The sequence below is a fragment of the Festucalex cinctus genome, chromosome 16 (genome assembly GCF_051991245.1).
Source record: "Festucalex cinctus isolate MCC-2025b chromosome 16, RoL_Fcin_1.0, whole genome shotgun sequence".
Classification (NCBI taxonomy): Eukaryota; Metazoa; Chordata; class Actinopteri; order Syngnathiformes; family Syngnathidae; genus Festucalex; species Festucalex cinctus.
In genome coordinates, this window is record NC_135426.1 from 23,541,614 (window position 1) to 23,565,779 (window position 24,166).

Genomic DNA, 24,166 nt, shown 5'->3' on the forward strand with positions numbered 1-24,166 from the left:
TGTGTGCGTGTGTGTATGTGTGTGTGTGTGTGGGGGGGTCTTGGCAATTCAGGACCAGGCCCCGTTTGATCTATAGAGAACACAGTGGAGATGTCAGCGCTGGGAACGGTTATTTCCCCAGGGGGGAAGCAGCCACAATCGCTGCGCCTAAAAATATATTACAGGTATAAAAGTCAGATGTGAATAGCAGAACGGCTTTGAAATGTGAAATTAGTGTCCGCTCTCCTTCTTCGCCCGTCGCCGATACGAATAATGCTCAACGTTGCGCTGTCCTCTCGTCCCTCCTCCTGCTTAATTATCCGATCAATCCGATTCTGGATGGACGATGCTCCGCTTCCGACCTTGTGCCTGACTGTGAGATTTGACCTCTCAAGTCTTTTGACTTTTTTTTTTTTTTTTTAAATTTCATTCAATAACCGGTTCAGTTGATTTCTCGTGAATTGCAAAATGAAAACATTTTTCTTTAACTCATTCACTACCATTGACAGAAAAAGACGTCAAATGATGCATTTCTGCTGGGCTGGCAGTGAATGTGTTAAATGTTTGGAGGCAGCATGGAGGTCACTTTGACATTTGCAGATTTGACTCACAGTTTTGAGATTGGGGATATTAAATAAGTGTTTAGTACGTTTTTATTACATTGGGTAATTGGCTTCACAATTCAACGCCTTCTTAAAATAATCGCCTAAGTCTTTTTTTTTTTTTTTTTTTCAGATTTGCATCATGAGGAGATGTATTATTTTTGCCAACAAAAAATGACTTCAGAAATTATTTTAAGAGGGTGACAAATTAATGAGAAATTGTAATTCCGTTATAAAAGTACACGGTTACGTTTCTTTATTTTTATTTTTTTTGCATTTTTTTCTCTCGCTAAAGAACTTGTTCATTGTTTTATCAATACAAAAAAACAAAAAGATAACACTAAAAATAAAAAAAGGTACATATTTATTTTATGAAATAATTGATTCAATAATTCAAATTAAGAAGTCACTGTTGATATAGTTTTTGTTTTGGATGATGTTGATGTCAGTTGCTATGTCCCGTGATGATTATGTATGATGATGTATTAGCCACTCTTAGTTCATCTCGTCTTTTGCAGTTACCATGCCCCTTTGATGAAAATGTGATAATGTGGTTCAGTTCCTATGCAGTTGCTATGTGCCTTTATTAGTCACGTTTAGTTTGTTTAGTGAGTCTTATTTTTTTGGGTTGGGTCATTGTGTTATAATGTTGATGTTGTCAGTTTCTATGTCCACTGGAATGATACTTGTAGTTGCTATGCGGTTGCTATGCCCCTTGATGATAATGTATGATGATGTATTAGCCACTCTTAGTTCATCTCGTCTTTTGCAGTTACTATGCCCGTTTGATGATAATGTGATAATATGTACAGTTACTATGCAGTTGCTATGTGCCTTTATTAGTCATGCTTAGTTGGTTTAGTCACTCTTATTTTTTTGGGGTTGGGTCATTGTGTTATAATGTTGATGTTGTCAGTTTCTATGTCGACTGGAATGATACTTGTATTTGCTATGCAGTTGCTATGCCCCTTGATGATAATGTATGATGATGTATTAGCCACTCTTAGTTCATCTCGTTTTTTGCATTTACCGCGCCCCTTTGATGATAATGTGGTCAGTTACTATGCAGTTGCAGTTTCCCACTCAGTTACAGTGTCTGTGCGGATGGTTATCTTTCTCTATGGCAACCAATCCTCGGTTTAGTCCGGTCAGCCTGTATTAACGTCAACTGAAGCGTAAACAGTTTAGAAAATGGATGGATGAGTCCTGATTAAATTCATTTGGGAAAAAAAATACAGTTAAAAAAATAATTAAATATCATCTTACTCATAGAATAAACCTTATTTGGCTTATCTGTCCATTTAAAAAATTAAATATGGTGAAAAATAGACTGAACAATGCGTATCCTTGTCCTCAATGTCCAAATAGAAGCACTGAGATGTGCCAACATCTCCAGACTAATTTTGCCTTCCATTTCCTCGTTCTTGTAATGTTCGACCGCCCGATGACTTTGGCAAACACCATCAATGAACTCCAGCGGCAGGTCGGCCTCGTCAATCAAATTGCGAGACATTCGTAACTCCGCCTTTTTATCACACTGCGTCCGTTCCACCGACTCTCCATCAAGATGGCAAAGAGCACTTATGGGGCAGGTGATCGGAAGGGGGGGGGGGGTGGCGAAGAAAAATCACCCACAGTACTTCCCAGAGCTGGGCTGGGAGTTGACAAATGGTCGGGTCGGGCGCCGAAGTGATTCGGCCACATCGGTAATACGAATGATGAATACGACTGGCGTCACGTTGGCGTTCATCGTTCACGGTGGAGCGAGACATCACCCTGAAGACCTCGGATGACCATGTGTGCGTTTTACCAACTCACTTGAAAGTACTCAAACTTCAGGAATGTGCAGATAACTTTTCAAATTTAGAGATTAAAAGTCAAAAAGTCTTTAGGGAAAAAAATACATCTGAAAAATGTACATTAGTACAGTCATAATTAGGGGTGTGCTCAAAAAAATGGATACGGCAATATATCGTTGCGGGCCTCATTACAATACATGTATCGATACGCAGGCGAGAGAATCGATATTGCTCGATAACTTTAAATAGGTAGTTAACGTTTGCCTTTGCAGCTTGCGTTGTACCGAAAAAAATAAAAACCAGCAGCGTCTTTGAAGTTAATTGCCTTCAATTAATGTAAAAAATAGCTCACCAGTGATTGGACACTGCTAAGAAAACTTAAAGCAGAGGAAGAATATCAACATTTATTTACTTATAAACTTAACGTGGAACATGTGTCTTAATGTACCATCCATCCATCCATCCATCTTATTTTTACTCATATCAGCTCATGGCTATTAATAAATTTTCCCGGTGTGTCTGCGAAAACTGCTCCTTAGTCTGCAGTGTGTACACATTTCGACCAGGCATGCCGCTTGGTGGTCAAACAGAAGAGCTACTAACAAAAACAATTTTTGTCATCCATAGCATAATAAACATATCCTTTAGGTATACATATGACTGTTATTATCAAATGCAAGTAAATGAATGTGAAATATCGGGATACGTATCGCCTTGAAAATCAAGAATTGGGATACAATATGTATCGCTTTACGTATCGAATCGTGGCCCCTGTATCGTGATACGTATCATATCGGTTTGTTTTTTTTTATAAAAATACAAGTAAATGAATGTGAAATATCGGGATACGTATCGCCTTGAAGATCAAGTATTGGGATACACATGTATCGCGATACGTATCGAATCGCGGCCCCTGTATCGTGATACGTATCATATCGGTTTGTTTTTTTTATAAAAATACAAGTAAATGAAAGTGAAATATCGGGATACGTATCGCCTTGAAGATCAAGTATACATATGTATCGTGATACGTATCGTATCGCGAGGTTGGCGGCAAAAACCCACCCCTGGTCATAATACTTTTTTACTTCCCACTACCGATTGATCAGCACAGAATGGCGTCATATTTGGAAATGGAACAGTTTCCCAGGATAGATTTTTATTGGCGTGACGGAGCTCTGCCAGTTACATAACATTGAGGGGGTAAAAAAACCGCGAGATATCTGGATAGGACGCAAGGGAAAAAGGGAAGCAGCTGATTGGCTAACGTAGCTGGAACGAGACTCCATCTGACACCCGGAGCGGATGAAATGCTGCTGATTGAATCCAAGTCCCGTTTTTAATTATTTTCCTCAATGTTGCATACTAAGCTTGCGCGTAACATAACGTGCCAGCCGCTGCGCTCGCGGGGGTGATAGATTTCAAAGCGGGGCGGCGCATCAATCACTGTCCCGAGGTGATTGGTTGTTTGTGTGTGTTTGTGTGTGAGTGTGTGGCGGCGGGCCCTCCATCTTGAACATGCGAAGGACGGCTGATTGCTCCCTCTGCCTTTCGACATTCATTGGGGCAAGCCGACGCTCGTCTTACGAAGCCCGAGCTCAGGGATGAAATTCTTATTTACACTTGGACTGGGACTGTCCCAGTTGTGCTTGATGGCGTTTTGGTGTCTCTGAACCGAATTATCTGGCCATGTTTTCTGTTGTTCGTGTGTTCCTGCATCTACAGATAGCAAATTAACTCTTTGACCGCCAAAAACGTTGAATGACGTATTCCAAAATCCAAATGAATGCCGCCAAATACGGTAATTTACGTTTATTACGTTTTTGTTTGGGTTTTTTCCACTCAATGGGCAACGCAACGTCTTGTGCAGCATTGCCTTGTCACTATACAAAAAATAATAGTGTCAAAGTCACTATTGTGGAAAAAATAATAAAAAATGACTATTTTTGTATTTTCGCTTATGTCACTCAAATGACCTAATTTCAAATGGTGATTACTAAAGAACAGAATAAGGTAGAAACATTCTTTTTTTTTCTCATGAAACAATTGAATCCAATCTTTCATATGGTATCCACCATATTTATGTCGTCATACCGCACAATATTTTGTTTGCTTTGAAAGACGAGTGAAAATGCTCCAAATCTGTTGGCACTGTTGGGGGTTTTTTGGATAACGTTTGGCAGTTAAAGAGTTAACGTGTTTGAATTATTCTTTTTAAAAGTTTTTTTGTTAGTTTTTTTTTTTTTTTGCTTCTTAGTTTTTGTTCCTCCGAACTAGGTCCTAGTTTATGTGCAGCTGACTGGTGCAGAGCAATGTATCGACCCTGTGAATTCTGCCTAGCAACAACTGGGAACATACAGCTCCATTTTGGATGGATTTCTCTGCTCTTCAGTCTTCACCTCATCTTGGAGATAGCTATGACTGAGACATGTTGATTTTGCCTAGCAAGTATAAGGAACAATTTGTTATGTGCTGAGATTTGAACTATTCATTCACATCGAGAGGCGTGGAACAAACTGGACTAGATGAGAAACAACGAGAGCCGCACACAGGAACAGTGGTAATAATCCGACAAACACACACACACTTCTCAGACCGCTACTACAGACAGTGAATCGATCTGATCGATTGTGACTAAGTAAAGGATTAAAGATTCACATCACATAGCTGTCACATAACTTAAAACCAGTTGAAACTGGATGCGGTTACATCAATTCAAAACAGACTCAAACTTAACCCCGGCGTGACCCCAGACATGACATTGCTTTTCTCTAGTGTGTTTTTTTTTTTTCTCTACCGTCCCTAGTCTTGATGCAACCCTGTCACGATAGTAGGTCGACTTTTACCGTATGCCAATCAAGGTATTTCTTCCATCATCAGCCCGGCTTTTCTATGCGCAGGAAAAAAAGTCAACGTTTGGCTCATGTTTAATACCTCCAGATGGCCTTTCCGTTGTTTGATGCTATTCTTCTCCAACGTGGCAAAAAAAGCAAAGCATGTGGGTGTTCGGGCTCTCGACGGTTCTGTATATTTTCAGTGCGTTGCCGTGGCCTTCGGAGGATTAGTCACGGGGCTGTGAGCATTACCGGAGTGGAATTAGGACCCCGCTGTGTTTGCAAGCAGCGCGAGCAGCACACAATCTTCGCAAACAAAAGAGAGCAGGAGGAGGATTGGGCTTCTGTTAACTACTTCTCAAATTGGGGCTGCGAGCCATTTGCAATCAACTATTATCTTGTGTCATGCTTTAAAAAGTGTAGAAGACCAGTAACAAAAGATCCTATGACCACATTCTTTTTTTAGTGGTTACTACAGTGGACAGCTATTAAAACTTTGTTTTCTCTGATATAAATGAACTTTTTTTGCCACAGTTGGCCATTGCCACGCTAGTGTCCACTCCAGTGGACACTAGCGTAGTCTTGACATACATTGCCAACCAGTGGTCAACGTTTTTAAGTGCAAAAAAAAAAAAAAAGAAGACCAACAACAAGATGGCCGACAGAAGTTCTGGTGTGACGTGCAAGGAAGGAATAAGTGTCTATTCCAGCATGCCCTTGCAAGTAAAAAAAAATATATTGGGACATAAAGCAACAACTAAGGAGCAATAAAATTAAATAAACACGACATATAACATTGTCTTTTGTTTACATCATTTTTTTATTCTTCTTTCCTTACAAACGTATTTCATTAGTTAGACTTAGACTTAGACTTGACTTTATTGATCCCTTTGGGTTTGGCTCCCTCTGGGAAATTTACATGTCCAGCAGCAATGAGAACAGATAACAAAATAATTAAATCAATCAATAAATAAGGTTATCACACCAGAGACTGAATTAATAATAATAATAATAATAATAATAATAAGAAGAAGAAGAAGAAGAAGAATTCATTCAATCAATAAATAAGGTTATTATACCAGAGATTGAATTAATAATAATAAAAATAATAATAATAATGATATAATAAAAAATAAAAATTCAATCAATCAATAAATAAGGTTATTACACCAGAGACTGAATTAATAATAATGCACATTATCCATCTTAGTAGACATGTCACCATGTCGCCTTGAAAAAATATATTATATATATATTATATATATTATTTTTTTTTCATGCAGAAAAATACAAAGTAAAAACCGCCTCCAAGGTAGACTTTATGCAGTAAAATTGCTAGCCCAGTACTTATTAGTGTGTGTCAGACACTTTAAAAAAAAAAAAAAAAACTAATGGAGAAAAATAACTCATACTGAATTTTTAATGCAATTCTGTCATCAGTGTGTTTGAGAAGTTCATGTGTCTGTGTAACCAAAAAAAAAGAACAGAGTTGATGCTTTCATCAGGTGAACTCTCACCTTTCAGGTGAATTTATTACGCCTTGATCTTCTATGCAGTCGTCGTCAAAAAAAAAAACAAGACGGGCTTTGATCAGCGGCACCCAAAAAAAAAAGCCCTGACAGCATTTTGAGGCGGAATTTGCCGTCATGTTCGACTAAGCAATTGTTTGATTTTGTTTTTCGGATGCATCGACCACGGGACAACAAGCCAAGCGTTGGCTTCATGAAATATTTAGTCAGTTAAGGCCACAAAGGCCCAAATGTCCACTGTTGAATTGAATTGTTTTCAGGCCAGGTGCTTGTGTTCCACTTCCCACTTTCCCAACTCTCGATCCGTGCTTGCAAATACCTTCCGACTCAGCTCGGTGGTGTGAAATCTGCCCGGGAGCCACGTTGCTCAAATTCACCCGCAGTCGTGTCTCGTTAGCTTACAGCATTAGCTAACGTAATAACCGCCGGTCACCAGAATGACTGGCGATTAAATTTGATATAGTTGTAGTTCCTGGTGAGAATTTATTGTATAAATGATTTTCAGAGAAATTGTAGTATTCCGGTTTTTAATAAATTTTGAAGATCTGCTCCCAATAACGTGTAAATACGTTTTTTTTTTATGTTTTAAGTGTCCGAAAGACGTATTTATACGTTTTTTTTTGTTTTGTTTTTTCATGCTAGAGCATACAGAAGGCTTTGATGCAGCCTCTCAACTGCAAAGAACGGTTGCAGAAATGGTAGTTATTACACAAACGGCCAGAAGGTGGCAGCAGAGCAAAGGAGATCAACCAGAGCCATGTGGGAAAAAAAGCTCAATTACTATTTTAAAGAGATTTGTGAAAACTGATAAAACTTAGCTCTCTTCTAATGCTAATTGCTGCAAAACGGAAACAGATAGAAACATACTTTTTTTTTTTTCCTGATGAAAGAAGAGACTTTAATCTTTCTTTTGGTAGGTTCCATGCTTTTATAGCAATAGAACACAATATTCTGTGGGCCTTGCAAAATCAGTCCAAATCCAGTAAAACAGCCGGGATTGCTTCTGTGAAAATGGCTGCAAGTGAATGAGTTAAGCTGTACAGTAATTACAATATAGCTTTAACTCTGCAAAGCCTGAACCATCAAACGATGGACAAAAATTCAAAATCTTTGAGACTGGATTTCCATATTGATTTTGTATCGTGTCATATACTGTTTGTACCGAACATGTATTGTTTTCTTTTTCTTACTGTACTTGAAGCAAATTTATTCTTCAGAAAACACCATCCGCATTTTATTAAATAGTTCACTAATTAGAATTTGAAACAGTCTCTTTAATTGTTTATCCGTTTTTTTTTGTTTGCTAAGAATCTCCCAAGGACACCGCGAGCATGTTGGGATCAAAACGTCGACAGGCTTTTGCTTGGGATGACGCTGCCGGCGGCGTTCGCCTCGTTTTTCCCTTCTCCTTGATCTGATTCCCGACGCATCGCCCGGGAAGGTGAAGTTCGCAAAACATACAGTGCACAGTTTAATGATGTGTTCTACTTCGACCTGGCGACGAGCGTGACTTTTTGAATAATATATCGCCCTATATAACGAGTGATTGATCTTGACTTGATATGCGGTGAGGGGCCTCCCACACCGCTACATGAACAATGCCTCTATTAAAAAGTCATTGGAAATTACAGGGATACTTCACTTATTTAGCCCATTATAGCAATAAAAAGTGAATATTTTGTCTATCATTAATTTGCTACTTTCATTATTTTTCACGTACAATTAGTACCTTTCAAAACACATCTTGCAACTTGCTGTCGACTGCAAAAATGACATCACAAGGGGCTCAGGTAACCAATCACAGCTCGGCTTGTGAATGTCACATGACCAAACCTAGAAAACAGGTGCGCTGTGATTGGTTACCTGAGCCCTTGTGATGTCGTTTTCAGTCGACAGCAACTTGCAAAATGTGTTTTTAAAGGTGCTATAATTGCGCGTGAAAAATAATGAAAATGTCACTTTTATTCTAGGCAAAATATTAATGTTTGACTGCCAAAAAAGTATCCCTTTAATTGGGCTGCTTGTTGCTAGGCAGAATACCAGTTCAAATTGTGCTGAAATGAATGTTTGAGAATACATGTATCGTACTCAAACGTTAAAAACAACAAATACTGTGTACAGGGTTTAAAAAAAGGAAAGAAAAAAATGAAGCCTCTGTAACATCATATGCAGTTTGAGTGCAGTGTCATTCATGGACCACTAGAGGGAGCCTACACACCACACTGAGAATCATTCAAATCACATCAATTTGACAATACTTTTTTAAACTTTAATAAATTAAATCAGCACATTTTCATTCAATGTGTCTGACAATGCCTATTGTGATCTCGTGGTTCTATTCGGCGCTCGGCCCAACATTACGTCAAAAGTAACGATTACCCTTTTTTTTCTGAAAATACAATAAAATAAAAATCAATAAATTACATACATATAAATAACATGAGTGGTTAGCACGTCCGCCTCCCAGTTCTGAGGACTCGGGTTCGAGTCCAGGCTCCGGCCTACCTGGGTGGAGTTTGCATGTTCTCCCCGTGCCCGCGTGGGTTTTCTCCGGGTACTCCGGTCTCCTCCCACATTCCAACGACGTGCATGGCAGGTTAATTGGACGCTCCGAATTGTTCCGAGGTGTGCTTGTGAGTGCGGATGGTTGTTCGTCTCTGTGTGCCCTGCGATTGGTCTGGCGACCAGTCCAGGGTGTCCCCCGCCAGCTGAGATAGGCGCCAGCAACCCTAGTGAGGAATAAGCAGTCAAGAAAATGGATGGATGGATGGATGGATAAATAACATGTTGAGCAACAACCTTTTTTTGGGTTATTTTTAGTTTTTGCCGCTCCCCTTGACTTTGCTGTTTTGGTGTTTTTTGGCCTTAGCGGAGTTCCGCGCTTGATTATTATTCTCGACTCGCTTGGTAGAAAAGGGCCATCGGTTGAAACAGCACAGAGCGATCTGCCCTTGCTTGAAACAACCCGGCGTCGTGTTACTCAGCCAAAATGCGACCGTTTGTACTTTCCAATCCCGTCTGTCTATTTGAAGATAAACGCACCTTGAAAGGAACCGAGGCCGTCCGTATCGGTCCGCATCACGACGGCTCATTTTGGCATATCTGGCCCGTCAATAACGCTGCGGGGCGCGAAGAACGGATGAAATTCGCGATCATCATCGCATCTCTGTTCTTCGCCTGGATGCTTCAAAGGCCTTTTTAATGGCGCCGCTGCGTGTGAATATGCCAGGAGGCCAATTACGCACGTGGGCTACACTTCGGTACTTCGCTGAATCCTGCTGCTCAGATACGGTTATAAAACTCGGATTCCTCTCCTGCGGAATAGCTGACCTTGACCTCAGTGGAATTGCTAGTTTCGGTCATTTCAAGTTGTCTGAAATTCAAGAAATAAAAAAAAAACGGATCCCGGTTGCTGTGGGGAAGCCTTTCCCATCCGTCTGCTTCGAGATGAGTGCGCTTGGATGTCGCAAAGCGCCTCGACATGCCCCTCGTGCTCATCAGCGAGCAAACGCCCTCGCCTCCGCTTTGGCACCGGCGTTCTGTTCTCGGCAGGGTGCGCTTGATTTGACCAGAAGGAGGCGTTCTCGTGATTGATGACCGGCTCGGGCCTTCATCTGCAAATGTGCACGGGACGCCTCGTGGGATGTTTTTCCAGCGTCGGTCCTCCGGCACTTTGCTTGAGCTTTGGGAGCCGCAAAATGATTTGCGCTTTATTGTCATAGCATTTAAATACGGGCACGCCTACTATACATGTGGGGACCGGTGCACCTATAAATCATAAACCAGGCACTCATCTCTTACGTTAACTTTGGGACTGTTAAAGGCTCTGACATAAATCTGTTATCCTTGCATGAATACAGTCTTTTTTTTTTTTTTTTTTTTTTTTTCCAGAATCTGGTTCTATTTTCTGGGCTAAATATTACAATGACATGCTGGAAAAACGGACTGTGATGTGAACCTTGTTTGTCTTATCGTCGCTCACAAGTGGCCGTTATATAACATGTCAAGTCATGAAACTAATAGCAAAGAGGGAGCAGACGTGTGTCATAAACACAGAAATACAATACAAATACGATCTGACAAATACAACTAATTGGCATCTGCCCTCCCCAAATGAAATCCACCTCATAGCGCGAGTGCACACGCAGGTCCAAAGATTCTGGTGAAAGTGCGCCATCAGCTGGTAGCTTTCAAGCACCGCAGCGGCCATTTCCACCTGGGAAATGTGGATGGAGCAAAGTGAAGGCGATATTGTGTGTTTTACAACATGCTCCTCTATTTATTCCGACTGGGGTTATGACCCGACAGCCCCGCGGCTGTATTGATGGCGGCTAATTCTGATTTATCCGCACGAGTCGGGCGAGGCCATCAATTGAGGTGCCTCGGCCGGCGAGCCCGGACGAGCTTCCGCCATGTTGTTTACAACCTAGCGTCACCTAGTGGCCTCGGCCAATACTGCAGAGGATGGATAGATAGATAGATAGATAGATAGATAGATAGATGGATGGATGGATGGATGGATGGACGGACGGACAGATAGATAGACGGATGGACGGATAGACAGACAGGTGGATGGATGGATGGATTGACGGACGGACGGACGGACAGCCAGATAGATAGATAGATAGATAGATGGATAGATAGATAGATAGATGGATGGATGGATGGATGGACGGACGGACAGATAGATAGATAGACGGATGGACGGATAGACAGACAGGTGGATGGATGGATGGATTGACGGACGGACGGACAGCCAGATAGATAGATAGATAGATAGATGGATAGATAGATAGATAGATAGATGGATGGATGGATGGACGGACGGACAGATAGATAGATAGACGGATGGACGGATAGACAGACAGGTGGATGGATGGATGGATTGACGGACGGACGGACGGACAGCCAGATAGATAGATAGATAGATAGATGGATAGATAGATAGATGGATGGATAGATAGATAGATAGATAGATAGATAGATAGATAGATAGATGGATGGATGGACGGACAGATAGATAGATAGACGGATGGACGGATAGACAGACAGGTGGATGGATGGATGGATGGATTGACGGACGGACGGACAGATAGATAGATAGATAGATAGATAGATGGATGGGCGGATAGACAGACAGACAGACAGACAGACAGGTAGATAGATAGATGGATGGGCGGATAGACAGACAGACAGGTAGACAGACAGACAGACAGGTAGATAGATGGATAGTTAGATAGATAGATAAAAACTATTATTTCCCTTTAGAACATTTTCTTTTTTATGCCAATAATCAGTTGAAAGAATTAACAACAAATTGCGCCGCATCGACCTCAATCATGTTGTTTTCCACACTTTAAACCTGCTTCCTACAGTTCTGTTCATTCCTCTTTTTTTTTCTTTTTTTTTGTCAAGAACTCAACTAAAATGGTCTCCTGCTTTTTTTCGTTGTTTTTTTTTTTTTTTTTTTTTTTTTTTTTTTGTCACTCGCCCTGTGTCGTTAAATCTCGCATTAACATGTCCAATCCTGTCGAGGAATAGTTTTATTACTGGCCTGACTTTTGCTTCCTTCCCCTGGAAGCTTTTCTCCAGCAATTCCTTTTGTCTTTCATCATTCTAAATGCTCCTAAATGGACTGGAGGGTGCTGGAGCTGGAGGGCGTGCGATGGCAATAACCTCAACTTTGTGTCAGGAGGCGAATTTGGAAGCTTCGGTGCTTCTCCTGGCATGAAATGTATTTACAAATACCTCCGCGGGATCCAATAAAAGGTTTAATATTTAATTAGGCTTAAGGGCATGACGGTAAGATGGAGGACTTCCTCCCTTAAAACTCGCTTGCACGAGCTGTGCATTCGTGCTCCCGGAACGCAGAGAAGGGTGCCAGAATTGGGCCACCTGCAAAAAAAAAAAAAAAAAAATGTCAGAATATTGTGAGAATAAACTCTTTAAAAAAATTATGAAGCAAAATCTTTGAAAAAAAAATGATAACAATTACTAATTTGGCAATATTGTGACAAAGTCGCATGCCAATGATTTTATAGTTCTATTGACACTCTACTTATCACTGTTTTTCAAAACAGTAAATAATATGAAAGCATACAAGAGAAACTCACACAAATATGTCAAAATAAAAAGACCAAATTACAAAATTGACTACATAGTCGAATGCCATTGATGTCAGGGTTCATTTCGACTGTCTACGTGCCTTTTGTTGACTTTTGGAAGCTCAACAGTATATCTTAATCCTAGAAAATGATCTTAAAATGTCACAAAAATGTTTGACTTCAATTATTATTATTATTATTTTAAATGTATAATTAATTCCAAAAATGTGTTTAATTAAAACAAAAATGAACATGAAACGATAAATCAAATAATAATGGCTGGATGTGCAAGATAATTCATCATTTTCATCATTTTATAATCAGTTACCAAACATGCCCCGCGGGGACGACGGCGGCTCGGCATTGACGCCATTTGATGACGTCACACGGGCCTCCCGACAGCTTGAATACTTTAGCGCTCGCTTGTCACATCACATTTCCTTTTGAAACAAAGTTCGGTCCTCACAAGAGCCGACGTCACGGCGTAAATGTCCAATTGTAGTTGCTTCAAAAGAGGGTACGCTTTAAAAATGGATAACAAGTGGAGTGGCTTGCATAATTTATCACCGTTTGTTACGCAAGCGTTCCTAATGGGAGTCAGACTATTGTCTCCTCCGAATCCTCACCCAAATTATAAAGTGTATATGGGTCGGCAGATTATGATTATGATTATGAACGTATTAAATACGCAAGTGGAGTGCCACGTCCCTTTCGGTAGGGAAGCGGCGAGAGGGAAAAGAAGCGCACCCTTGCCCCGATCTCTTGTTGCCGCTACTTAGCCGGTGCTCATGCTGAGCCAGCGCATTAGCCATGCAAGCATCCATCCACAGTGCGGCCTGTCACTTATGCACAAGTCAGCGGAAACAATCGACGGGTCTGAGATGAGATGCCTTCCTCTCCCCCGCTGCCGACCTCGTTCGTGGAGTATTACTGCTTTCTTTGTCATCGGATATGATTTCTTTGGGAAGGTGAAATGAACGGGTCTGTGACTAGTTTCTGCCTAAAAGGGCTTCTGTAGCAATTGAATGTGCAAGTAAAGTGTAAGTAAAATGAAATTTGTTGGATAGAAAAATAGGTCTTGAACATTTTCAAGGACCTAGAAAAATTTCCGCCGAATGCACTGAAAAGTTTGCCAAATGTTGGTGTACTTTACCTCTAAATCAGTCAGCAAGCTAGCATTAGCATGCTAAGCTAACTTAGCATTAGTAATAGCATGATAACTTAACATTAGGATTAGCATGCTAACTTAGCATTAGCATGTTAAGCTAGCATTAACATTAATATGCTAACTTAGCATTAGTGTGCTAATTTAACATTAGCATTAGCATGATAAGCTAGCATTAGCATGCTGACTTAACATTAGCGGTAGCATGCTGACTTGGCATTAGTATGCTAAGCTAGCATTAGCATGCTAAGTTAACTTAGCATTAGTAATAGCATGATAACTTAACATTAGGATTAGCATGCTAACTTAGCATTAGCATGTTAAGCTAGCATTAGCATTAATATGCTAACTTAGCCTGCGATTGGTTGGCAACCAGTCCAGGGTGTCCCCCGCCTACTGCCCAGAGCCAGCTGAGATAGGCGCCAGCAGCCCCCGCGACCCTTGTGAGGAATAAGCGGTCAAGAAAATGGATGGATGGATGGATGCTAACTTAGCATTAGTGTGTTAATTTAGCATTAGCATTAACATGCTAAGATAGCATTAGCATGCTGACTTAACATTAGAGGTAGCATGCTGACTTGGCATTATTAGCATGCTAATTTAATATTAGCATGCCAAGCTAGCATTAGCATACTAAGTTAACTTAGCATTAGTAATAGCATAACTTAACATTAGGATTAGCATGTTAACTTAGCATAAGCATGTTAAGCTAGCACTAGCATTAATATGCTAATTTAGCATTAGTGTGCTAATTTAACATTAGCATTAGCATGCTAAGCTAGCATTAGCATTCTGACTTAACATTAGTGGTAGCATGCTGACTTGGCATTATTAGCATGTTAACTTAACATTAGCATGCTAAGCTAGCATTAGTTTGTTAACTTAACATTAGTCACGCAGCCGGAAAATTTGCCCGGCCCCGTTTGCGTTAAGATTTTCGGTTGAAAGGGGCAAAAAAAACAAAAAATTAAAGAAGCCACACGGAAGCAGAGGGTGGCGCCCGCTCGGCTTCCCCGTTGCCATGGTGACTCGACGAATCGGGGCTCCGTTGAGGCGGTCTATTAACTCTGGGAGTGAGTTGATATGACTCACTGGAATCAGCTGGACTCGAACCGAAAACGCAGAGTTTCCTTTCGGAGGGGATGTCAACTCGTTGTTCAGGGGTTAATCTCACAGTTTGTTCAACCTGCTTTGTGGATTACACCCCAGGCCCGATTAAGCTAGCTAGCTACCTGAAAGGGTTGCTGTAGAAACTGAGTGTCATTAAACAAGTAAACAAGATTCAGGTGTAGTCAGGGTCTTGAAAGGATGTTAGGCCCAACTAAGTGGCTTTCCATAGGAAATTCATGAACAAAATAAGTAAAAGGGCAAACTGGAATGTAGGCTTGATGAGTTAGCTGCCTCGAAGGGTTTCTTTTGTTCTGTAAATGCTTTCAACAGTGAAAAGTAAAATTTGTCAAGTAAAACAAATGAAAAACTGTCGGCCCAACTAATTTGGTGCCTAAAAGGGTTGCGGTGGGAATTGAATCAAATAAATAAAAGTAAGACACGGTTCAGGTAAAGTCGTGAGGAAAACAATGAGCAAAATATGTCAAGTAAAATCAATGTTGTGTAGTGAAGGAATGTCGGCCTGACTAGTTAGTTGCCTAAAAGGGCTGCTGAGGCTCCAATGTAAGCAGTTGTTTACTGTACAAGTTCTCATTAGGGGAACGCGTCACCTATTTTAAGCAAGCGCCTCGAGGGGTAAAAAAAAAAAAAAAAAGTCTTCCATGAAAGAAGTCCTGCTAACGTTGCGGTGACATCGTTAGCGCCGAGGAGCTTTGGCGTTCCTTTTGTGTTCTCAGGACGGGAGTCTTATCAAAGATTCCCATCCGGAACGCAGACGCGGCGCCGCGCACAGATCAATGCCCGTCTATATTGAGGAGCCAATTAATTTCCTCCACCAGAGATGTCGCGCATGCGCCAATTAGGCAAAGTTGAGTCGGTGTGAGCACACGTTACCGTGACGCGCAGGTGCAATTGTGGGCATATTGGTGGGAGGAACACTTTTTAAACACCCCCCCCCCACTCCACTTCCCATGATGTAGGTCAACTCAACTGGTTGCCTAATTATAGGTAATATGCAAATTTCTCAATGAACTGTAATGCATATGGGGAGCAAAAAAAAAATTGAAAGGCATCACTGCCCTCTGCTGGTCATCATAACACAATACATGCTAAATCAATTCAGGTTTTATGGGTCGCCCTGCATAAAATGTTAAATTAAATACAAAAGAAATACAATGCTGCTGTCCAAAAAAAATGAGGTGCATGTAGAATAATTAAAAAATTTTAAAAAAAAAAATGTACTTGCAATAAAATATAAGGCATGTGTGGGTGATTAAAAATAAATAAATAAATACAGCAACCATCATGAATGTGACCTGCACCTCAATTGAAAAAATATAAACACATGAGATCATGTGGGTTGCATAAGTGTTGACACCCTCTTGCTTTCTCACTGATTTGCTATTGTTCAAATTGTTCATAATTCCTTCCCACTTGTCTAAGGCAGATAATCCTCTCATATTCTCGAAAGTGTTGGAAGATTTCAAGTGTTTTGTCATTCATCCATCCATTTTATTTCATATAAATAAATTACATTAAAAAAAAAAAAAGTTTATTTACCAAGTTATGTTACCAATTCTATGATTTGACAATTTGGATGTTTGATTCTTTCTGGTTTCCCTCCCTCTCGTCCTGTGACGAGCTCTTGGCCATCCACACTTTCATCACATGTGCTTTGGCCTGTTCATGTGCGCAAAAAGAAACCTGAGGCGGCGAGGGGGGTGGTCATGTGAGACCATGTGACTCGGCCTTTGTGGATAATCCTTGCCTTTGATTGTTGAAAAGGAAAAACAAAAAAACAAAAAACAAAAACGGCACAGCTTGAATTATTTGCAGTGTTTCTTATGACGGTTTCTAGTCTCTTTTTATTCCAATTCCAATTAATTGAATGCATGAACCTTTGGGGATGACTTTAAATGTGATTTTTAGTAGATTTAATTTGATATAAACCGGAATAATGACATCACGCCCATGGTGTTTTTTAAATATTGTTCCCCCCCCAAAAAAAAAAACCTAAAACTAACCGCCCTGAAAACTAATTAAAACTAACTAAATTAAAAAAAAAAAAAAACGGAATAAAAACTAAAATGACAAATTCCAAAATTATAATAACCCTACTGCCATATTAACAAATAAATTGGTTCATATACTGGAGCATTTTTCTAAATATGCAAAAGAACAAATACATTATTTGTACAATTTCTCTTCATAACATGATGTGGCCCTTGCGTCCTTCTGATTTTCTGGATGTGGCCCTCAAATGAAAAAGTTTGGACACCCCTGCTGCTGCAGGCCTACTTTCGGCTTGCTGTTGCAAAAAAGCATTTGAGATATTGGACCCTTGAATGCATCTTTGTAACTTTTTCCTTTCACTGCATCATCACGCCTCAAACCCCCCCAAGTAGAGGAATTTGAAGAAGTTCCATCCGATGTGAGCGCGTGTGTGTGATTGGATCACGCGGGCTGGGGGCACCAAAAATCCGGGTAGTCATGCGCTAATCTGCTATTTAAAGCCGCTTGACTTGTACGGGGAGCCAAAAAAAAAAAAAGAACTCGGGAGCATTCGGGCGCAATGTGGCGGTGCTGCTGTTTACTGGTCGTGCTGGGCTCGCTTGCGGCGAGGGCCCAGTTCCCCAGAGAGTGCGTGACCCCCGAGGGCCTCCGGAGCGGACAGTGCTGCCCGTCCCCGCCGGGCCTCGACGCCGGCCCGTGCGGCTCCGGCGCCGGGCGCGGCCAGTGCGCGTCCGTCTCGGCGGACGCGCGCCCCCACGGCCCCCAGTACCCTCACGACGGACGGGACGACCGAGAGCGATGGCCCGTCCGCTTCTTCAACCGGACGTGCCGCTGCAGCGGCAATTTCAGCGGCTACAACTGTGGCCGATGCAGACACGGTTGGGCCGGAGCCGACTGTGACCAGAGAGTTTCTGTGGGTGAGTTTGCCGCATGGACGCTTTAGGTACACCTGCGTAATCGAACTATGGACGGATGGAAAAGAAATCAAGTCTGTTTTGCAAAATATTTTAAAGGTTTGCTTTTGAGTAGCATGCCGATATACCATCGGTATCTGGCCGATATATTCTGGCTTTATTTGAAGGTCCCCACGACAGCCTCTTGTGCCTATTTTACGATCAGAAACTGTCAATAAGGCATGAGAAGAATACAAAATTGACATTCAGTCGGGCAATTTTAAAGGGATACTTGACTCGTTGAGTCATTTTCAACAGTTTGTCTATAACAGTGGTGTCCAAACTACAGCCCGGGGGCCATTTACGGCCCGGCATACATCTTTTGGCAGCCCGCAGCAAATACTACTACAAAAACTCCTTCACTGCCATTGACGGAAAAAGACGTCAAATGATGCCTTTTTTTGCTGGCCTGGTAATGAATGTGTTAATAAATAACTTTAGAAGAAAAAAAATCAAAGTGGCCCTTGCAGCTTTCTATTTTTCTGTATGTGGCCCTCAGAGGAAAAAGTTTGGACACCCCTGGTCTATAATTACTGTGATAAAGTCATTATTTTCATGAACAATACCTTGATAAATTAATTTTGTTACTTCCTGTCGACTGAAGACGACATCACCTGTACTGAAGAGACAGGTAACGACCAATCATGGCTTAGTTTGCCGACCAAACCCAGAAAAACAGGTGAGCCGTGATTGGTCGCTACCTATTTCCTCAGCTCCGTCGGCAAGTGGGGAAATGTGCTTTTAAAGGTATTAAATATACATGAAAAATAATGAAGTTATAAAATATTACCTTTTTACTGCGGAAAATGGCTCAATGAGTCAAGTATCCCTTTAACTCATTCTCTCCCAGCCATTTTCACTGAAGCAACCTCCTTAGCTCCCGGCTGTTTTACTGGATTTTGACTGATTTTGCAAGGCCCACAGAATATGGTGTTCTATATTGCTATAAAAACATGGAACAGATCAAAAGAAAGATGAAAAAAATAAAGTATATTTCCATCTGTATCCATTTTGCAGCAATTGGCATTAGAATATAGCTAGCTTTCATCATTATTCACACATCTGTTTAAAACTGTTGGGAAAAGAGCCTTTTGCAACTTGATCTCTTATACTCTGCTGCCACCTTCTGGTCTTTTTTTGTACCATTGCTTCAAGCATTCTCTTCAGTTCAGCATCAAAGCCTTCTGCATGCTGTAGCATTAAAAAAAAAGCATAAAAACGTGTACATCTTTGGTAGCATGGTAATATTTAAAATAGAACGTATTTATACGTTTTTGGGAGCAAATGCGTTAAAGAGAATCACTCACGACTGACAGACTTCATTCCCGGCTAATCCTCCAGTGCGGCGAAACGTGATGCAGCTCAGCGCCGCCGAGAAACGGGCCTTCGTCAACGCGCTGGACCGGGCCAAGCGCGCGCTGCACCCGGACCTGGTGATCGCCACCCGGCGCCGCGCCGAGATCCTCGGGCCCGACGGCAACAGCACGCTCTTCCAGAACGTCTCCATCTACAACTACTTCGTGTGGAGCCATTACTACTCCGTCGGCAAGACCTTCCTGGGCCCCGGCCAGCCCAGTTTCGGAGGGGTGGATTTCTCCCACGAGGGTCCCGGGTTCGTCACATGGCACCGGTACCACCTGCTCCAACTGGAGCGAGACATGCAAGTATGCCAAAGGGCCACATTAGCATGCGTTGTTTTTGTTTGGGAAAATTGAGTTTCACCAACCAGGGAAATTTGAAATTTCATGGCTTGGTTTTAAAAATCAATTAGACACTGTGGTTTCTAATGAAAGGCTTTCTCGGATGTGGCAGTTCTCCCAAAACCGCTATCGAGCTGATATCTTTTTACTCGGTATCAACTAATCGTATAGAGGCTGCAGCAAAGAAAAAGATGGCGCTTTACTGCAATCATAATCTGCGTCAGAAAGAAATGTTTTGTCGACTAATCTAGCGTGTTCAGCGGGGGTGTCCAAACTTTTTCATTTGAGGGCCACATCCAGAAAATCAGAAGGACGCAAGGGCCACATAACGTTATGAAGGGAAATTGTGTTTAGTCCTCAAAATTGTACAAATAATTTATTTGTGCTTTTGCATATTTAGAAAAATGCTAGTATGTAAACCAATTTATTTGTAATATGGCAGTAGGGTTATTATAGTTTTGGAATTTTTCGTTTTATTTAGTTTTTCATGGTGGTTCTGTTAGTTTAGTTCTTTAAAAAATGCTTAGTTTTAGTTTAGTTTGTTAGTTTCAGTTTTAGCATTAGTCTTTTTTTTTTCTTTTTTTAATGTCTATTACTTGTGCTCAATATTTCAAAAACAGCATGGGAGTGATGTCATCTTTTGGTGCTTTGCTATTGCCTGCTGCTAGATGACGTCACTTCTGTGTGACATTACTTTCAAACATCATTATTCCGGTCGATATCAAAATAAATCTACTAAAACTCACATTTAAAATCATCCCCAAAGGCTCATGCATTAAATTAATTACCATAGACTAAAACGAAGGACATTTTTGCTATAATTATTATAGTTAGTTTAGTTATAGTTAGTTTTGTAAACATAAAATGTAGTTTCAGAAATGCTTGTTTTTAACAAGCATGTTTCTTTTTATTTTATTTCGTTAACCAAATTGTTTTTTGAATTTTAGTTCATTTCGTTAATTTTTGTTAACTCAAATAACGACCATCTCCAAACATTTTTCTTTTGTTTATTTTATTTGAACGGAGTCAAATGCCATTTTTAGCATATGTCGCGGGCCACTGAAAAATGGACGGCGGGCCGCAAATGGCCCCCCGGGGCCGTAGTTTGGACACCCCTGTTGTACAGCATTTCCATCCAATCTCTTGAGCCATTCTCTTGCTTTCCATTCGGTGCAAACCGACCAGGACATGCTGCAAGAGCCCACGTTCGCGCTGCCCTACTGGAACTTCGCCATCGGCGGCAGCACGTGCGACATCTGCACCGACGACCTGATGGGAGCCCGGAGCAGCTTCGACGCCGACTCGCTCAGCCCCAACTCCGTCTTCTCCCGCTGGAGGGTCGTGTGCGAGAGCGTGGCCGACTACGACACGCTGGGAACCGTTTGCAACAGTAAGGCCGTCGGCCCTCGCACGACCGCCAGCGCGAGGCCCCGCCGCTCGTACGCCGTCTCCTTGCAGGCACCGAGACGGCGCCGATAAGAAGGAACCCCGCGGGCAACGTCAACAGGCCGATGGTCCAGCGGCTCCCGGAGCCTCGGGATGTGGCCGACTGTTTGCAAGTCGCCACTTTTGATACGGCGCCGTTCTACTCCACCTCCTCGGAAAGCTTCAGAAACACCATCGAAGGTGAGCCTGCGGGCGGAATTTGCATCCGTTTTGAAAGGCCAAGGCAGCACCCAGAACATTCCTGGAATGTGGAGAAAGCCTTGAATGACTTTTGTTTTGGCTTACGCCGTAACTGTCCAAACTACGGCCCCGGGGGCCATTTGCGGCCCGCCGTCCGCTTTTTAGTGGCCCGAGACATATGCCTAAAAAAAATGGCATTTGATTCAGTTCAAATAAAATAAAAACAAAATTATTTGGAGATGGTCAAAGTAAGAAGGGAGAGTGTCGAAAAAAACAACACTATTAGTATTAAAGGTTATTTTAGTGAACTAAAACTAACGAAAAAACTAAAATAAAATAAAAAAACTACTAATTTCGTTAACAAAATAAAATAAAAAAACGAAGATGCTTTTAAAAAAGAAAACTAACTGAAACTACATTTTATGTTTACAAAACTAACTAAAATAAAACTAACAAAATAAAAAATATTCCGCACAAGTAATACACATAAAAAAACTAAAACTAATACTGAAACTAACTAAACTAAAACTAAGCATTTATTAAAGAACTAAAACTAACAGAACCACCCTGAAAACTAATTAAAACTAACTAAATTTAAAAAAAACAAAACTCAAAACAAAATAAAAACTAAAATGAAAAATTCCAAAACCAGAATAACCCTACTGCCATATTACAAATAAATTGGTTTATATACTGTAGCATTTTTCTAAATATGCAAAAGCACAAATAAATTATGTGTACAATTTTTATTATTAAACACAATTTCTCTTCATAACATGATGTGGCCCTTGCGTCCTTCTGATTTTCTGTATGTGGCCCTCAAATGAAAACGTTTGGACACCCCTGGCTTGCGGGCTCCACATTGTGAGGGTTGTAGCGCCACCTTTTGGCAAACACGGGTACGACTACTCCTGTGCCTCAACGTATAACTGGTTCTAAAATTTGAGTCTTCACAAATGTAACCATCAGAAGTAGTTTGGGATTCAAAGTTTCAATGTCGTCAGGCTATAGCGCCCCCCAGGGGAACTACGACCCCGCAGTCAGGAGCCTCCATAACCTGGCCCACCTGTTCCTGAACGGCACCGGGGGCCAGACCCACCTTTCGCCCAACGACCCCATCTTCGTCCTGCTCCACACCTACACGGACGCCATCTTTGACGAGTGGTTGCGGCGACACGGCCCAGGTGCGTTTTGGCCACGCCAAATGCTTCGCCGGCACCGAGCACGACGTCGGACTTTTCTTGGCAGGTTCGGCCGCGTATCCCGACCAAAATGCCCCGATTGGCCACAACCGGGGCTACAACATGGTTCCCTTCTGGCCTCCCGTGACCAACGCTGAGATGTTCGTGACCGCCCCCGAAAACCTCGGCTACTCTTACGAAGCTGAATGGCCAGGTAGGCACTTATTTTGATTTATTTTTTTTGGTATTACACGGAGCTCACTGAACACTGTCGTAACATCTTATCAAGGTCAACCATTCACAATGACTGAAATGATCACGATGGGCATCATCGCCGCCCTGGTGGTCGTGGGCGCCATCTTCCTGGCCACCACCTGTGCGGTGCGCGCCAGGTCCCGCAAGATGGAGGAGGGATTCGAGCCGCTACTCGGGGATCCGTATCGGCGATACGACGACGGCAAAAGTCAGTCGGTTGTCTGAGCTCGCAATCTTATTTGACAACCATTTGGCTATTTGGGAACTTTCAGAATGCAGGGGGGGGATTAATTTTGCCTTTGTAGAACTAAAGTTGAGGATTTACCAGTCAAATTTAAAAAGGAGTCTTCAAAATAATTACTTGAGTAAACATTCGCTGAAAAAATCTACTCTTACAGTATATAAAATAACCAAAATTAAGCCAACATCACTAATTTGTCATGTTAAGTGACAACGTAGCAACCCTTTGTAAGCTTTTTAGTCTTAAATATTGTACTGCTTAACATGCTACTTAAAGAGAACAACAATCTAAGTCAAAAGAAATGAAAGACATGTACTATAGCTTCTAATCAACACGATATTTTATGTGATTTTACCGCTTTTATTTGTCGAAAAGTAGTCAAACTTTGGTAATGACGCCATTCAGCCCAGAGGGGGCGCCATAGCCCCGCAAGTACACTTTTACAGGACAACATAAAAAAAAAAAAAAAAAAAAAAGCCGTATTCAAGGTCCTTTCTTTGTTTACAGCACAGTGGAATGTAATGTAATTGTTAGGCTTCAGTTGTTTTTGATCTGCTAAATTGTTGTTTTTATTTTATTTTGTCGCGTTTAAACATGATTTTTCAACTTGAAAATGTCATCAACGTGCCAGGCAGGCTGTTACCCAACCATTAAAATACAGAAACATAAAATGTTGTGTATATTCTAGTTGTCCTGAGGCAAAATGTAACTAGCTGTAGTAAAAGTGATTCATATCCTCAATATTATTTAAAATATCAAATAGCTCTTGAGTACAAAAATACGTTTTTTTTTTCTTCTGTTGTCCTTCACGCTTGTTGACCAATTTACATATAAACATATGAAATAAAATATGTTTTAAGCAGATCTTTTTGACTTGATTTTGTTGATGTCTTCCTTTTATTTTTTAAAATACATATATATAACACACACCTTTTGCCATTTAGAGGAAGAGAAAAGAAGTGACGTGACTGCAGGTTTACAATAACACTAAAACTAAATAAATGTTCAAATACAATGTAACTTTGTTTTATTGAAAATGATTTGTTCAGCAATATATTTGAGATTTTTTTTTTTTCAG

At 41.2% G+C, this 24,166-nt stretch overlaps 1 protein-coding gene and 1 long non-coding RNA gene across 2 annotated transcripts; one reads left to right on the plus strand and one right to left on the minus strand.

Moving 5' to 3' along the window:
* Window positions 1-12,503: 12,503 nt before the first annotated feature.
* On the minus strand, window positions 12,504-13,495 carry LOC144003920 (uncharacterized). Its single transcript, XR_013279126.1, has 2 exons — window positions 13,176-13,495; window positions 12,504-12,638 (listed from the first exon to the last, which is right to left on the minus strand). It is a non-coding gene; the product is annotated as an uncharacterized LOC144003920 (long non-coding RNA).
* Window positions 13,496-13,823: 328 nt separating this feature from the next.
* LOC144003915 (5,6-dihydroxyindole-2-carboxylic acid oxidase-like) lies at window positions 13,824-23,952 on the plus strand. Its single transcript, XM_077500634.1, has 7 exons — window positions 13,824-18,049; window positions 19,427-19,749; window positions 20,971-21,175; window positions 21,244-21,411; window positions 22,416-22,595; window positions 22,660-22,806; window positions 22,882-23,952. Exons 1-7 carry the CDS (start codon window positions 17,692-17,694, stop codon window positions 23,070-23,072), a joined length of 1,572 nt encoding a protein of 523 aa, XP_077356760.1. The 5' UTR covers window positions 13,824-17,691; the 3' UTR covers window positions 23,073-23,952.
* Window positions 23,953-24,166: the final 214 nt, after the last annotated feature.

Coding starts and splice junctions, on each gene's coding strand:
- LOC144003915 (XM_077500634.1), top strand. CDS start 17,692: ATGTGGCGGTGCTGCTGTTTACTGGTCGTGCTGGGCTCGCTTGCGGCG. Junction 18,050..19,426: donor TGACCAGAGAGTTTCTGTGG/GTGAGTTTGCCG, acceptor CTAATCCTCCAG/TGCGGCGAAACGTGATGCAG. Junction 21,412..22,415: donor CTTCAGAAACACCATCGAAG/GTGAGCCTGCGG, acceptor CAATGTCGTCAG/GCTATAGCGCCCCCCAGGGG.